Source organism: Mytilus trossulus, chromosome 1 (assembly GCF_036588685.1).
Source record: "Mytilus trossulus isolate FHL-02 chromosome 1, PNRI_Mtr1.1.1.hap1, whole genome shotgun sequence".
In the NCBI taxonomy this organism is placed as follows: Eukaryota; Metazoa; Mollusca; class Bivalvia; order Mytilida; family Mytilidae; genus Mytilus; species Mytilus trossulus.
The window spans coordinates 32044158-32062127 of record NC_086373.1 but is presented as its reverse complement, the minus strand read 5'-3'; the positions used below and the strand labels follow the sequence as shown (position 1 = coordinate 32062127).

The 17970-nt window shown below is 32.5% G+C and overlaps 1 protein-coding gene across 2 annotated transcripts; it reads right to left on the bottom strand.

Moving 5' to 3' along the window:
- Positions 1–1108: 1108 nt before the first annotated feature.
- Positions 1109–16827, bottom strand: LOC134707548 (uncharacterized). 2 transcript variants are annotated; one of them, XM_063567413.1, is made up of 3 exons: positions 16785–16827; positions 2122–2274; positions 1109–1362 (listed from the first exon to the last, which is right to left on the bottom strand). In XM_063567413.1, exons 1-3 carry the CDS (start codon positions 16810–16812, stop codon positions 1211–1213), a joined length of 333 nt encoding a protein of 110 aa, XP_063423483.1. In that variant the 5' UTR covers positions 16813–16827; the 3' UTR covers positions 1109–1210. The 2 variants fall into 2 exon arrangements, with proteins under 2 accessions (XP_063423483.1, XP_063423473.1); XM_063567403.1 differs by lacking the exon at positions 16785–16827 and adding an exon at positions 4143–4276.
- Positions 16828–17970: the final 1143 nt, after the last annotated feature.

The following is a 17970-nucleotide window of genomic DNA, read 5'->3' as shown; positions in this document are numbered from 1 at the left end:
TCGTTTACAGCTTCCATCGTCGTATTCGCATACATGATTGTGTTCTTGATTATCCAATCACAATTCTAGCTTTTATAAATGTGCATGTGAAATTCATTGGTTTTATGATTTTCTGCAATTGATAACAAAATTTTAAACTTAAAAATCTTAACAACGAATGTTTTGACGACACATACTTATATTAGCTTGTTGACTTATATGACCAAGTTTAATGATTGGTTGATCAATAAGGGCAACAATGAATTTTTTTTAATATTTTGTCGAACAAGAACAAATGAAAAATTAAAATTTCTAGTGGGGTCTGATGCCACTGAAAGACTTATTGGGTATTGTCAAAAGTTGTACTTTGTAGAGGCTTAAAGGTGCTATAAAATCATCAAATATACCAGCCTCACACTGTTTTACGCCAGACCCTCGTTTCGTTTACATAAAACTTATCATAGATGCTCGAATAAAAAAAAATAAAAAGGCTGAAAAGTGCAAACATCCACAAAAAAACAATAATTCGGGTATCATCTGATGAAAGACACCAAAACCCGCAATGTGTCTTTCTCAAAATTAAAAATTGAGCTATGTTTGTCCATAAGGTCATGTTTTAATCCAAAAGCAGTTGCTGTCAAATATTGCGTTTCTATGCTTGTAAGTGTTTGTTTTTGTAGCAGTTCCGTGTTTCTGATATTCCGTTATTTTCCCCTTATTGTTGGTGGTTTCCTTCGGTTTTGGTTTGTGACCTGGATTGTTTTCTCTCGCTTTATCGATATAGTATATATATGGACAGCAGAACGCTACTGTTGTCCTATTCTGTTAAGTGTCAATTTACTATCACATAGAAACAAAAACAATAATCTTTTGTCTTACAAATTATGAAGGAATAGAGCTCGTAAATGGTTTATACAAAAAATTGGTTATGACATTATTTTAAAATTTCAAACGATTGTTTCAATTTAGTGGTAATCGAATTGTCGTCTTGATACTGTGTTCAAATTGTAAACGATTATGTTACTCGAATTGTCGTTTGGAAACAAAACTATATAAAAAACAATTAAGTTTTAGTTTATTGAGGAGAATTTATATTCTTAATGCTAAATTGTAACAAGAAACTGTCCGATTAATGTATTTCATAATACTTCTTTATTTTAATTTAATAGTTATCAACATAGAATAGCAAAACATATATAGTGTATTACCAAACATTTTTGTTTATAGTTTGTTAGAATATCGGAAAAAGTTCTTGTGTGCAGTTACTCCGTTGATGACACGTGAGCAAGTTTTGGTTACAATAATCAGTCGAACACTGACAAATAAATCCGCTTTCTTTTTTATCACACCCAGTAAGTTCATTGCTACACTTTCGAAGATGAGCTGAAAAATAAAACAATATGAACTGAACAAATAGTAAATACTTATAGAAAGGTTTCTAATCCTGGAAATGAATTGATTCGAAATGTCAGTAAATTGCTACAAGACAAAGACTGTCATCATACCACATGCTTGTAACGATTTTGGGGAAAAAAGTTAATGAACTCAATCTACGTTGTCTTATTCCATTACTAATCTGCAAATTCAGAAATTAGTGTGTGCAATTATTATTGCGACTATGTGAACTGGCTTTATTTTTATTTAAAATTTCTTGAAGAAAGTCTCATTGTTGTAACAGTATCAGAACGTAGCTATTTGTGCATATGTTTGAACAAATTAAAATGCATGTCAAAGGTACCATGCAGGCTTATTATCCAGCCTTGTCTAAAGTATAAGGTAAACTTGACATAAATAATCTAACTAAATTATGCCTGATGTCTTCAAATTACTATCAATTTTGTTTTTGACAGATCCATCTTTATTTCGAATTATTTTGGAAATAGGAAAATTGCCTTGACTTTTAAGTTGCTTATTCATTTTAACATTCAGTCGGTGTTAGGTTGCATATTTTTGCTATTACTATACTACAAGAATATGTAAGGTATATGTATGTGCAAAAACTGTACAAAACAATTAACTTCTTCCTATCAAAACGGGGTTTATAAGACGTTGCATTCACACCAAAAAAGATCACCCTTGTGGCCCATTTGTATATGAAAATCATGGAATACAAATATGCCATATAGTCAACATGATGCTAACCTTCATTTGTCTTATCAGCCATCACTCCAACAAAACAACTCCCTTTACAATCTTGAATGTGTTGTATTATCGGTTTTGTCCTCATATCAATATGGTCTGCACATGCTCTCGGAAATTCGTCAGAATTGCATACATAACATAAAGTTGCGTAACCTTAAAAAGATGTTTTACCTTCATGATTAATATTTCTTATTATCGGCAATTTGTCATAACTGTAGGTTTATTCGTTAGGAATATAAAGGAGAAAATAAAATATATAGTTAAACTACCTTCACGTGTAAAATACGTTGGGATACTTGTTGAATGACGTCACTTGCATTTCATTTATACGTTGACGTTGATTAACTTGCAGACTCGACGTCGCTGCACTTTAGAGCCTACATTTTTGAATACCAAGTCATGTTCATAATCGTTGTACAAATTGCCTATAAACAGTGAAAGGAATGGCCCTAGCCCAAATAATTATACCGTTTCTGTACGACATTTTGCTTAAGAAAAAAAATTTGAACGTCAGAAAATATGACAGTTGTTTTCCATTCGATTGATGTAATTCCTTGGAGTTCGGAATTTGTTATTTTACTTTTAATAGTAAGAAATGGATAACAGCAAAATCAAAAATGGTCTTTCTAGACGGCATACTTATTTGAACTAAGCTAGCCCTAGCAGACTCGCATGATGTTATAGCTGACAAAGTCAGTACCAAAAACAAAAATGCTATCATTCTATGTAGAACTAGAACTGCTTAATATTTATTCATGTTTTCAGAATTTACCTACTCCTACGTCATTTGTTGTATGTCAATTAAAATAATCAGAATCTTTCAATTATTTACAGATCTTTCCTATGTAAGAATTTTAAATGTTTCAACCGATGCTGAATAATGGCAACAGTAGTATACCAATGTTTGAAGTTCATTAATCGATTGAGAGAGAAAAATCCGGGTTACAAACTGAAACTGAGAGAAACACATCAAATATTAGAGGGGAACTACGACACAACAGAAACACAACATTAAAATGTAACAAACAGAGAAACGAACTACAATATAACAATGACCATATTCCTGACTTGGTACCGGACATTTTAATAAAAAGATGGTGGGTTAAGCCTGGTTTGGTGGCATGCCAAACCTCCCGCTTTTATGGCAATGTTAAATATAACATAAAATTGACAACATTACATGACAGGACTACAATACAAATAAATGGGAGAACATATACGACAGAGAAACACACGAATAATAGCTAACAAAGGGTACCAGGTTTAAAATGTAATACGCCAGACGCATTTCGTCCGCTGAAAGTACTGCTGGTCTTTATTTAAATCGAAAATTAGTCATAATTGGATTCAACGTCAATTTTGATAACGAATAAGTAGCAACAATTTAACAAAATTCACTTTTTATATCATTTTTATAAACATAGGCAATATTAGTATACCGACGCTCAATTATCATAATTCGATTTAACTGTAACAAAATCTGTGTAACATACACAACTGATCATAAATTTGGTGGGTCCGAATCTTTTGCCTTTCTAGATTGAAGCTACTTCAACAGAAACGACCACACCCCAATATAATTTCAATTACAGTGACTAAAGATATTTTTTCAATAAGGCATGCATGTTTTTTCTTTTAAAATTTGTGACTGGGATGAAGAGATGTCTTATTTGCAATCATACCACATTTTCTTATATCTATGGTCTGAATCCACATAGAAAGTATAAAAAAGAAACGCAAAAAAATGAAATAAGATCCACAGGTTTGAACAATTTCAAAATGTATACTTATTAATGACAAGGGAACAGAATGATTTCGATTGAATGATAAAGAAGGGAATAAGAAATGTTCTGATAGCAGCATTATCAAACAGCAATATGAATATAACGATTGTTTTACACAAAATACAACAATCAGGCAACATTGAAATCCAAATTTCTAGAAGCCAAAAACCATAACAGGCTTGCAAGCAGTAAAATAACCAGTATTTTAACACACCCAATGCAAATCTGTGTTCTTACCTTCGAAAACATAAAGGAGACAAAGGAACATAGTTAGTTTGTCCATTTTTAATATTTTTATTATTCATTATTCAACAATTATTGTAAACAAATACAACAAAAGTGAGGAAACGACTCGTATCCGAGTCTACTTCATTGAAATAAATGATTATGTAAATATCTAATTCGCCTTAATATAATCATACATGTGGCATATAGTGAGAACTCCTTAAAAATAAAAAATAAATTAAATTAAAAAGATAAATAAAAATTAGTGTGTTATAACTTTGTGAATATGAAAAAAAAGTTACCTACACCAATTTCCCATAAAAATTATCAGATAAACATGTTGTGGGGTCTTGATTTGATGTGCCAATTTTTCACTAGGTTTTGTTTGTTTATTAATTACTGTGAGAGTACTGTTATTCGTGGGTACTAATTTGCATGATATTGTGTGATACTTGTTGTTTTTACTTATTGACGTGATACATTATGTTATACAGTTTTGTAATACAGTTTGGTACAAACCGTTAGCACCAAATGATCGGCGAAACAATAACTACAGAATTTATTTAAAATAAGACTTAAATTATTGGACGATTTTTTATTTTAAATAAATGGACTCAAGAAACCGAAGAGATACCCAAACTTATTAGTCAAATATAAACTGACAATGCTAGGGCAAAAAAAAACAATTGACAATGCCATCACAAAAGTAAACGGCGAAAAGACAGCAACAGTATTGTTACAATTATTACCAATGAAAGGTCTACGATTAGCTATTTCTTTTAATCCTGATCAATTTAGGATGTACACCTCTGAGGAGCTAAAAATGCCTACAATTTAAAAAAAAATTGAAACCTGATTTTTGGGTTTATATGACTTGAAAAAAATAAATGGAGAAAAAAAGCATACGGTGGACACTTCTTTGTTTGCTACAGACATGTTGAAAGTATCCCATTTCTATAATTTCCAATTTTTCATTAATTTTTACCCATTTTTTGGTTATAATCATAAATAAATTACAGTTTCGGAATTTAACTTTGTTATTCTTCCATTAAAGATGAAGTGGATTGTTCAGAATAAATTCTACTTGAAAAACTTCAGGAAGGTGATATAAAAAAAAGTTATGAAATGTTGTATTTTACTGTGAAATTGACCATGCTGTAAAATTTTTCTCTTTCTTTTTTTAGAACAAAAAGCATATTATATCAACTTCTTTTTTTATGATTGATTGAAAAATACATATATAAAAATACTTGAAATTGTATGTACGCATTTTTCTGTTAAAATCATTTCTTTTAAATGTCACCAATTTTCTCAAAATTCAAGTTGATGACACTGATCAGATGGTTTATAGAAATTGAAAATAATATTACCCAACAACTATTGATTGTCAACAATTTTTTCATATAGTTTAGTTTAATAATAATAATTTTATATTCATTGATATTTTCCACCAGTATCACATGTTTTGCAAATTATTCCAGAACGAGATTTCAACGAGAATCATACATCGTGAGAATATAATCCTTAAAGGTAGTATTTAATTGATAAAAATTTATGCTTTTCTGCTTGTCTTCTTATTGAAAACATACTTAATATTAATCAAATATATTACTAATGTGTTTCACTGATTACCTTTATATTTTAATATATTTATTCAAAGGATCGATGTGTTTCTTTGCCTTTTTTACGAGAATGAAATCAAAATCCTTTTATACTATACTATTATATGTGTATGAATCAACTTATCACAGATACCAAGCTTAAATTTGTCTTTACGCCAGACGCGCGTTTTGTCTACAAAAGACTCATCAGTGACGCTGCTCGAATCCAAAAGTTAAAAAGGGCTAAGTTGAAGAGCATTGAGGACCAAAATTCCTAAAAAGTTTGCCTAATACAGTTAATCCATTCCTGGGGTAGAAAAGCTTTAGTTTTTCAAAAGTTCAAAAGTTTTGTAAATAGCTAGTTTCATTAATATGACCATATTAATGATAAATTATGCCAGCACCTAAGTGCCGACTACTGGGCTGGTGATATCCTCGGGGAACTAAGTCACCACCAGCAGTGGCATCGTCGCGGTTGTAATCTCATCATAGATACCAGGATTAAATTTTGTCTTTGCGCGAAACGCGCGTTTCATCTACAAATGAAATACATATTATATCAAGATATATTTTGCTTTTTATTTTATTTCATGTCACTGATGTGTCATGTATTGACGAAATCTGGAGTAAAAATTTGTAAGTCTAGTATTTATTGTAAATAAGTGCATTTTCTATTGTACCTTTAAAGACGTGCGTCGTAATAACTTCCGTAAAATAAAAAATGCAGGAAATAATTTTGTTTAAAAGTTAAAATGAATTAATGCTCGAAATAGATAAGCCGTCATATAAACAGGTAAACATGAGAGGCGGATTTTGAGAGGGGGTTCCCGGTCCCTTTTGGACAATCGTGTATGGTTAATGCATATATTTTTAACATGTATTACTCCAAATCTTTCCTAGTTTTGGGCCCCACACCCTCTATTCACAATATTTGATCAACATCTAAACATCAATATTCTAATACTAGAAGCAATAATTCCTCCCGTCTCCCGTCCCCTCACTTAACTTGAATAATTATTATGTAATGTTAACACATGAGTACTCAACAAGCTAAATGACCGAAATTGGCCAAGATGGAAATACAAATCCAACTAATTATTTTTATTAAATTTAAAGAACAGATATAGTTTTGTAATATCTGTATCATTATGAAAGAGAGGTGTAAGTAACCAAAGAGACATTGAAATATCCTTGGTAATTTAACAGCTTTCGAGACAACTTTACAAACAGAGAATACATTCACCACAATTTTGTCTCGGTTTATGCTTCGTTTTGTGGTACTTTCATGATTTAATTAGTTTTTTAACTGCAAAGTGACGGTTTGTTGAATCGAGGAAAGTATTTTTATCGTTGCAACATGCCACATTAGTTGCCGAAAGAGTTTCTGCGTGGGTACATTAACGGGTACAGAGCATAATACTTTCAATAAGACAATAGAATTGACAGTCCATATTCCAACCGGACGTGGCTATGTTATTATTCATCCTGTCCAACAAAAGGACATCCAGTTGTAAGAAGTACTTTATTACAGGACAGAAACCTTAAAATCAATGGATATATTTACATACCTCAGTTTAGCCTTGATGTTATATTGTATAGAAATAGTCTGGAAAATGTTGAGTGCACGTCGAAATCATTCAAACTACATGATTTTTTTTTATTCATATCAAACTCACTCCGTCATAGCTTTATTAGCATTTTTATAGATTATATCTGATCATCTCAACGTGATTGATTTTCTCGCTTGAGCCGGTATGTCGAAAGCAAGAAGCAATTGAGTTGAGATGACCAATGATAATCTGTTTATCGCTATTTTATGTCACATTAACTGTATTTGGCTAAACTTTTAGGAATTTTGGTCCTCAATGCTCCTCAACTTCGAACTTTATTTGGCCTTTTTACTTTTTTTGATTCGAGCGTCACTGATGAGTCTTTTGTAGACAAAACGCGCGTCTGGTGTATATACAAAATTAAGTCCTGGTATCTAAGATGAGTTAATTTACATAAGTCGACGTTGTTAATTTCATGTCAATTTCATTAGCAAAGCAACGTGACTCCTTAGTTTCAAGTGATAATTGTCCATCTCAAACGAGTAGCATGATATGAAAAAATTATCACAAAAAAAAGATCAAAGTAAAAATGCACAAAATAGCGATTATATTTATATTTATATACGCGTTCATTATATGCATAAATCATACAAAGAATAAGTGTACCCCTAACAAAACACACTTAATCATCCAAACCATACATCCATGAGCATGACCAATCAATAATATTATACTCTTAAATTGTCACCTAGATAACAAGATCTCCAGAACTTCAAACAACAATAAAGGATAAGTTCACAAGTACGACATAGGCAAAAATGACCTGGATTTAATATGACAATAACAAACCTTTGACCATGTCATATCCTTGATCTGATGTAAATATAGTAGCTGATACTTCAATTGAAGTCTTATCGACCATGACAATGTTTCCGTTAGTACTTCAGTCCCCCACTCAACCTCCGTTACAATTACAAAGTGGAAAAGTACTTTTTGTGACTGTATTTATAAGAAAATGTGTCTTTTTACTGTATCGTACATTGACACTTTCTTTTAAAAACGACAGTAACACCATGTGATAAGAGTATGTTATGATGTCAAAGATAAAAACGGTTTCGCGGGTACTAATTACATTTTTCGAATTAATTAGAAACAAAATGTTTTTGCGTGTACCTTTGTACAAGTAAAGGTATAGAAAATAGATTTTTCTAATAGATTTTTTAAAATATCAAATAAAATACTTAATTGAGAAAGACAATATGAAAGATGAATGGTTGCTGGTGGGATAGTGTAAGTTCCTAAATAACTATTTATAGATCGACAAGCATAAATTCAAAGTATTGTACGATATAAGCGAGTCTATAGCAACAATTGTCACATTTTTAAAACTTTGGAAAGAAAAAATTGTTAGTGTTTCAATTAAAGATGGAACGCTTATTTTGTATAAACTTCATTTGGGTGTAAAAGCGTTGACCGCAGTATATTTTGTATGAAGCGCGGAAGTGTTTCATTCTGAAAATGTGCGCATGGTTAACGCTTTTACAACCCTATGAAGTTACAAAAGAAGCATTCAATACCTTTAATTACATATTTATTTAGCTATGATCATCAAAACACGATTTTTATCAAGTTTTCATTTGATTTACCATTGCACTTTATTGTGGGACCTCGTATCATCATGAATGATAAATTTTATTGTGTAATGAAGTTGCTTAAGGAATATCGCGAGATTGCAGTGCAGAACAACGTATTATAATGAAATATTCATCGAATGTAATTATATGATAATAACATTTCTGAACAGTATAAAAGAAAATGTCCGTATCAATGAAAATTCGGCTCTTTTTTCTCGCATGATAGAAGTTGGGAACGGGCTAAAATTTCACTAAATATACAAAACTCGTGGTTTAAACTGTCTTGCGTGAGTTTCGTGTACAAAACACTCCCAAGTAGTACTCCCATGACGCAGAGCTTCATAATCAAAATTGATACATGATGAACAAACATATTTCTTATTAAAGGTGGTTATGAAAAATGTTACGTTGTGACGAAGAACACGGATTTCCACAAACAAATATACAGAAGATTATATAAAAAAAAATGTTAGATTTTTTTTATCGTCTTCATATTTGATTTTTTTGGGTATATGTCATCAGATAGTCGGTGTTTAGATTGGTACTTATTGTGCTACAATACTGGTTAACTGATGTTTTTCATCACGTCAAGCAAAATGCTTACATGACTTTCTCAGTACGAATAGAAAAATTCAGTCGATAGTTGACTTTTAAAGATACAACTGTTTGAAGATTGTCTGCTTTTTTCATGATCGTCTCTTCTAAATTGATTCAGATGGACGATTTGAAACTAGAAGCTATATTAATTTCAAATTTGCAATTGTCAACTTGCCATTTCTCAGTAATAACAAACTGTGTGCTCATTCGTAAGGCGTTTGAATATCACAGCTTGACATTCATACTCCCGATTGCATCTTATGTAGACAGGATTGTGCTCCGTATGCACAACTGCTACAGCAGAGTTATGAGACGAAGTGACTGAAATTAATACTGCACCAGTTTTACGGTCACCAATGCAAATTGATTGATCGATACGATGATTCAGTGTCTAAACTCACTAGATGCCTGATTTCGCGGTCTAGATATAAAGATACCAGTATAGCCGTCTAATTTGTAATTTTACCAATCGTGGTTTTTTATATAACCGATTGTGTATGTTGATTCGCATTAAGGTTGAGCATATCATTATATCTGGACACGGTTATCCGCTCTTTTGGGATTTCGTGCTATTTCCTAAGGTTTTGTTTGTCTACTTGATTTATTGATGTACGCGATTTGAACATCGATACAATACTTTCGCCTTAATTTATTCTGGATGTTGAAGAGCAAAATTCATTATTAATAGATTTTACTCGTAACCATTTATGTTTTTCTTTAAACTGTCTGTAAAGCCTGAGCAGATAATGATTCGGTCCTGTACTTTGTCATGAATATTTCAGTTGTTATCAAATAGTTCGTTTCTATGTATGTTGGCATTTGTTTTTGATGTACTTCAGTGTTTTCCTAGGTTTTACTTTTTAATCCGAATCTGGTTTTTTCAATCGATACTGACTTTTGAACAGCGGTATACTACTGTTGACTTTGTTTATGGTCTTAATTGACTGCAAGCGAAAGACTACACAGTTCTAAATTTACCACAGAGTATAAATCTGAAAATATACTGAAAGACTAGACATATCTTAAAGTTTTATTGTTAAGTTTTTATATGAAAATAATGAGACTGATTCAGATCAGTACTGATTTTCTAGTAAGGAACCATCGCAACCTGCGACTGCTGTGGTAAAGGTGATTAAATTATCAATAACCTGTGTTGTCGCACTGGTCAATTCCTATTGTTATAATTCGGATTTGTGTTATAGAGGTGCTAAATGTCTTCTGGCACCAATGTACAAAATCTAGATTTGACCTCATTGAAGGAGAATCCATGTTATCTTATATATCCATTGAATTATTTGAAACGCAAGGGTTTGTCTGCATTTGGGAATTTTCAGATAATAATACTTTTTTTATGATGTTAAAGTTGTAAATTGACCGATGCAATGATAAAATGACAAGTTCCATTCGAAAATGGTATTGCCACCGTATGACTTCTCTTTCCCAAATAAAATGACTAATTGCACACACATGACTGTTTTGTTTATTTTTTTTATTTATTTAAGAAAATTAATACTACCGTTTTTCCTGTAATTCTACTTCAATCATTATGCATGTAACATAAAGAACGACAACTGCGATCTTCCTTGTGTAAAAGTATAAGACTTTTACGTCACTGCTTGAATATCATGTTTATAGTTGTATGTCGATTTTAACATACTTATTGTAATTTAACTTGCGTGTTTTCTCTGATATGTTGGTATAAGAAAACAATTAATCAAAATGAAAAGTTTTTATTGTTTTACGAACTTCATCTTCTCAAAGAAAAATTTTAGAATGTAAACGGGGAATGTGTCAATGAGACAATTCCCCGACTGAAGCTCAGAAAACAGTAAAAAGCCACAAATGGGTCTTCAACACGGCGACCTGTTGTATATAAGCACCCTTCCTATATCAATGTATGAGTAACTAACAAGAAAAGCATTGAAACTAAAGAAACACAGTTAAAAATAAAATAGATGGGGAATATGTCAAACAAGTACTCGGACTTCTCTTGAACTGAATTTTAATGTGCGTATTGTTATGCGTTTACTTTTCTATATTGGTTAGAGGTATAGAGAGAGGGTTGAGATCTCACAAACATGTTTAACCCCGCCGCATTTTTGCGCCTGTCCCAAGTCAGGAGACTCTGGCCTTGTTAGTCTTGCATTATTTTAATTTTAGTTTCTTGTGTACAATTTGGAAATTAGTATGGCGTTCATTATCACTAAACTAGTATATATTTGTTTAGGGGACATCTGAAGGTTGCCTCCGGGTGCGGGAATTTCTCGCTACATTGAAGACCTGCTGGTGACCTTCTGCTGTTGTTTTTTGCTATGGTCAGGTTGTTGTCTCTTTGACACATTCCCCATTTCCATTCTCAATTTTACATCATAAATCCAAATATGTTATTTTGAAATAGAAAACAAAAATCTTAAAAACATAGCAGGCTTATTCACTATACGCATATTCAGTCTATATAAGAACTTCGTGGCGCATTTACCCAAAAGAGTTGGAAGGTCACACGAATAACGACGTAGAAAAGCTTTGAAACTAAAATTCCTAAAAAGAATTCCAGGTCTCTATTTCACTATACACGCCTCAGGATAGTAAAACCTTTCAAAACAAATCAACGGATGTTTAAAATTGGCAGTTTTTAGACTCGACTGTTCCAATTTATACATACTGTTCTGAATTGGTCTGAATTTAAATCAAAATCTTTTTTATATATATCTATATTTAATATACTGTCATTGCAATGTTCATTAAAATGACCGTTGGCCATAAAATTAAAAGCCGGTAATTCCATTCAGTTCAAAGGAGTCTATCAATTGTCTAATTTTAAAAATATTGCAGCCGTTGAATCACAGATATATCGATACTCTTGTGAATACGTACAGAAGACAACGTCAAACACGTGTGCATTCTATAAAGAAGATGTAGTGGTAGATTGGTCATATTACAGCACAAACAACATTTTCCAATAGACCAACAAAAAATTAAAAAAATATATTTTAACAAAGCGCATTTGACTAACAGGTCAAACAACTGATGTTCTCAACCCCTGCTGACTGTTATTGTTGATTGCAAAATAAATTGATCACAAGATTTAACACAATGGATCTATAACGAATGGTTTTATTTAAGGATCTCAGCCGTCTCCGCTACGGACGCTTTATGTACCCTTTTAGATAATGCAAAAAATCCCTACTTTTGCATTAACCCATCGGGTTCAAAACGCGTCAGAGGCGGAGACGGTTCTGACCTAAAAAAAAAAAAAAAAGGGTAGCCACCTTCTTCTTTGTATATGGATAGTCGACCTTCCCATTGATAGAAGTAAGTGCCTTAGTCATGAACACTTCTGTAGACATGTACAATTTTCAAAGTGCAATAGTATCAAAACATCAAAGATAATGAATAATAGAGATTGGTCATTTTGTACATACACCAGAAGAAACGCGGTGCAAAGCATTATTATTTATTGTTTCATTTCTTTTTATAGACAAATATGATTTTGTGGAAAGTAAAGCCAAGATTTTTGTAGCAGGATATGCTTATCCTTCTGAAGCACCTGAGATCAACCACAGTTTTAAGTGGGGTTCGTGTTGCTAAGAATGAAGTTTTCTATGTTGTGTCTTATGTATTATTTATTTTCTGTTTGCCTTTTACTTTTTTATCCATGGCGTTGTCAGTTAATTTTCAATCTCTGAGTTGTTCTATCCCTCTGGTATCCTTTATCCCTCTTTTGAAAAAATAATCAAAGACTTTGATACAGGCTTTTATTAAACATTTAAACATAGATCATCACTTTGTTGTCCTATGATATGCTAGCGCGTATTGTTTACAACAAACTTTCACTGGGGTAAAGCTGATGACCGTAACTGCATTCACGGTCATCCCAAGATGTCGGACGAAAAATTAGGTCAGTTTCTGTATTGTCTGTTAAAGTGTTTCTATATCATTTTCTTTACCAATCATACATTGAAACGATGTTAATTTATAAAAGAATCACTCGGAAATCACTAATTACTTCCGAGAAATGTGCATGAAACGGGAAATTCGATTTGAAAAAATCGTCAAGATGACCGTAAATCATAATCAAAATATTTTTAAGATGACCGTAACATAAAACAAGGATGACCGTGATTGGTAAAAAGATTACCGTAACTTGTAAAGGATGACCGTAATTTGTAAAGACCGACTGTAATCTATATAGGACGACCGTAACTTTTATAGGATGACCATCAATTCTAAGAAATATCCGTATTGTATTCAAAGCTTTTTTATTGAGTTTTTGGATTTCAATAGGGGCTCAGTTAGCCGATATAAATATGTTTCATAAATTTCTTTTTTTTTTAAACTATAATATAATTGGCCGTATTTTGGATTTATGACAATGATAGTACATTGCATATTTCTCGTAAACAATGAATGATAACGTCGTAAAAATTTTAACAAGCGATACGACGAAAATTTGAAGAAACATGAATGTGTCCCTAGTACACGGATGCCTCATCTACACTATCATTTTCTACATTTAATGGACTGTGAAAATGGGATAAAACTGTAATTTGGCATTAGAATTAAAAAGATCATACAATAGGGAAAATGTGTACTAAGTTTCAATTTTATTTAATTTGAAGCTGGGCAAACGGACAAACAAACAGACGAACGTACTCGAACGTATGCACAGACCAGAAATACATAATGCCAATTAATGGAGCATTAAAACATTAATATAAAAAAGAAGATGTGGTATGATTGCCAATGAGACAACTACCCACAAAAAGACCAAAATGTCACAAACATTAACAACTATAGGTCACCGTCCGGCCTTCAACAATAAGCAGAGCCCATACCGCATAGTCAGCTATAAAAGGCCCGATAAGACAATGTAAAACAATTCAAACGAGAAAACTAACGGCCTTATTTATGTAAAAAAAAAATGAACGAAAAACAAATATATAACAAATAAACAAACGAATATTTGGTAATCGAGCCCATGTGTATGGTTCCAGAGAAAGCAGATTAAAATCTCAATTTGTCTTGATATATGCAGGCGGAAACACTTTTGAAATAGAACAAAAAATCGAAGCTCTTTGTTTATCGAGAAAGCGATAAATGATTACTGTAATGTTTGATATAGTAACAAAATTTTAAAAAGTTAATAGAAACAAATAAAACGACAATTTTCTATCAATTTCGAAGTGTTTTATTTCAAAAACACCATTTGCATAAGTTTTCAATGTATATATTACATAGTAAAGCAAAACAATAAGATATCAAATCGACGACATAAGTTGGATGTAGAAAATGCATAACCTCCGATTTATTCTTTTTTTTTTTTACCACGGACGGAGAACATATCAATCTTTTAGTTCAGAAATTTTCGTGTCTGCCCTTCCATTATGTGAATCAAGAAAAAAAATCACATAATATAAAAGTAACGATTGTATCGAAAAGAGAAAATCGAGTGCACCTTTTTAGGTTAGGGCATGTTTGGGGTGTATATTTTGTCTTTTTAAAAAACGTACAAAGCAAGAGTATTTGATATAGCATCTCGCTTTAATTCTATCATTCTTATATATCAAAGCTACAGGTTGACTTAATAACGTATAAAAATGACAGTACGAAAAGATGAGATATATGGGTCAAGTGAAATACCTATCTAATGAATCACAAAAACAGAGTAGGTGTGTTCGAATAGCTATTTTTATCTGAAAGTACTTGACGACAGTAAGAAATGATTTTCTTGTGTGTGATAAATAGGGTTTATAATCTTCAACCACTGATAATGTTTAGTCTGCCCTTCCACGAAATATTTAATTAGATTTTTTTTAAATGCTTAAGAATTTTCGAAACTTCCATCTGACATCCGAACAGACAATATTTTTAAGTTGAATCAATGAAGACAAGATCATTAACTGATGCTCATTAGCTAGTAGATAGGGGGTGGGGGTGGGAGGGGGATCATTATTTTGTGTTTTAAAATACAGCTGACATATAAAGATCTTAATGGTGCTATGTGGGCAAATATTGGCAGAGCGTCATCCCTACAATGGCTTCCATTTCTACGATTGTGAGCATGCACTGGCGTAATATGGAGATAATTGTGAAGAAGTAGAATCCTGACTGTATGAATAACATTTCTGTATATATACAAATTGAACACGGTCCACCTTGTGATACGCTATTCTTAAGACTATTTAAAGGATCTACTTTGCTGGAGCTCACCTTCACTAGTTTAGTCGTATGATATTTCCAAATATTTCTGTTATTTTATTTGCAGGACAAAATAGAAGACGATATAATATCAATGGGTGTACAAGCATTGGCATTTTAAAAAAATGTGTATTTATTATATGTCATTAAAAGGAATCCCAGAAATAAAAAAAAATCTTTTGTCGAGCAGTTGGAGGCTTGGCACCGCATTTTTTTTCATTATACTTGTATTAAGGTGTCATTTTAAAGCGCTTTTGTTGCATGTTTTTCCTACCTGTTCATTTGCATGTCTTTTTGCAAATCCATTTTTAAAATTAAACCCTCTACAGTAAAAAAGATACATATGGTAATCTTTGCATTTGAAGCACGTCGTATTTACTTCTACCTATAGAATAATACTCTCATATTAATATGTTTATACCAACACGATTAATCATTTGATACAAAAAGGTAGTTATTTCTTAGAATTGAGGGTCATCCTTTAAAAGTTACGGTCATCATTTACAAATTACGGTCATCTTAAAAGCAATTACGGTCAACCTTGTTATGAATCGCTGATTCTGTTACGGTCATCTCGATTGTGATTTACGGTCATCTTGACGATTTTTTCAAATCGAATTTCCCGTTTCATGCACATTTCTCGGAAGTAATTAGTGGTTTCCGAGTGATTCTTTTATAAATTTACATCGTTTCAATGTATGATTTGTAAAGAAAATGATATAGAAACACTTTAACAGACAATACAGAAACTGACCTAATTTTTCGTCCGACATCTTGGGATGACCGTGAATGCAGTTACGGTCATCAGCTTAACCCCAGTGAACTTTTCATTCCCCAAATCATCGTGTTGAGTCACTTAAGTCGATCACACCCTAGAAGGTGTACTTGAATTGGTCCATATTAATACTTGTTGAGGTTCATCTGGACCCTTAGGCTAAAATGGACGTATTTTTACTTCAAAATTTACTCTGAGTACAGGCAACCCTGCGCATCTGTAAAAAATTTCAGGCATAGCATGCCCTAGATAAATTAATTTCAAATAAGTTTTTTTGTTTTAGAAAATTGAAAACTTACCAGGATTTTGCCGTGCACTTTCTTTCATTCCTCCAGAAGGTGCCAAAATAAACTAAGTTGGGAAACAGGTTTGAAACTTCCCCACAGGTAATAATTGAAGTGAGCTGTATTAATTGAAATGGACAATAGATGGACGATAGATACCTGACAATAATCGGTTATTCAAACTGTGTACATGAATGGACCATATCAGGGTAAACTCAACTGTTTGTTATTTTCATCATCTTCTGCAGAGACGAAAAAAAGTGTACGGCAGAATCCAGTGAAGTTATGAATTTTCTAAATCATATAATGCCTTTGAATTTTATTTATCTAGGGCATGCTATGCCTTAAGACTTTTCCAGATGCACAGGTTTGCCTGTTCTTAGAGTAAATTTTGAGGTGAAAATACGGCTATTTTAGCCATAGGGTCCACATGAACCTTAATCCACTATTTAAATTTACAAGTCTGTTTAAAGAAAATTGTTGCAAGCACAGCATGCAATAATACTCTCTGTATCAAGTCCCGAATTGCCATATATGAGAGTACAAGGGGAAAGACTGTGGATTTTCTAATAATTTCCATATGTTTAGCATTGAATCAACACAAGGGTACATAATCTTTAAGTCCTGACAAAATTGATTGCCTGATTGGTGTTAAACGCTATTGATTTATTTCGTTCCGGTCAGTTTTTATTGGTGTAGGAAGCCGGAGCTCACCACCGAACTTCGTGGTGAAAACTGACAATCCTAGACAATAAAGATTGGTTCGACTACTTAGACCACTCGGCCACCGAAGCCCGTTCCTGACAAATAATGTGCTTTTATTCCTAGTCATTGCAAGAACGCCTTAACACGGTATTTTTTCAATTTTAGAACAATATTTACGCTCGTTGCAGTATCCAAGTGCATAGAACGAATGTAAATAATAGAAAAACGATAATGTCTCACCAGATTATTACAAGGCACTTTCATAAGTACAGATTACCTCAAGGGTTGACTATGTTGTACAAAAATATGGTAGCCCAAACTCTATATCTTGTCTCGACAGTAGGCCCGTTGTTATTGTGGAGACTTTTACTGTGTGGGATGTATGTTAGAATACGCCACCAGTCGGAAAATGGACGTTACATTCGATGCCTCGAGTTGTGTTCCTTTTGTCCGCTTGTCGTTCAAGGCTTACGTTTGCAATTGGCAACTGCGTTCA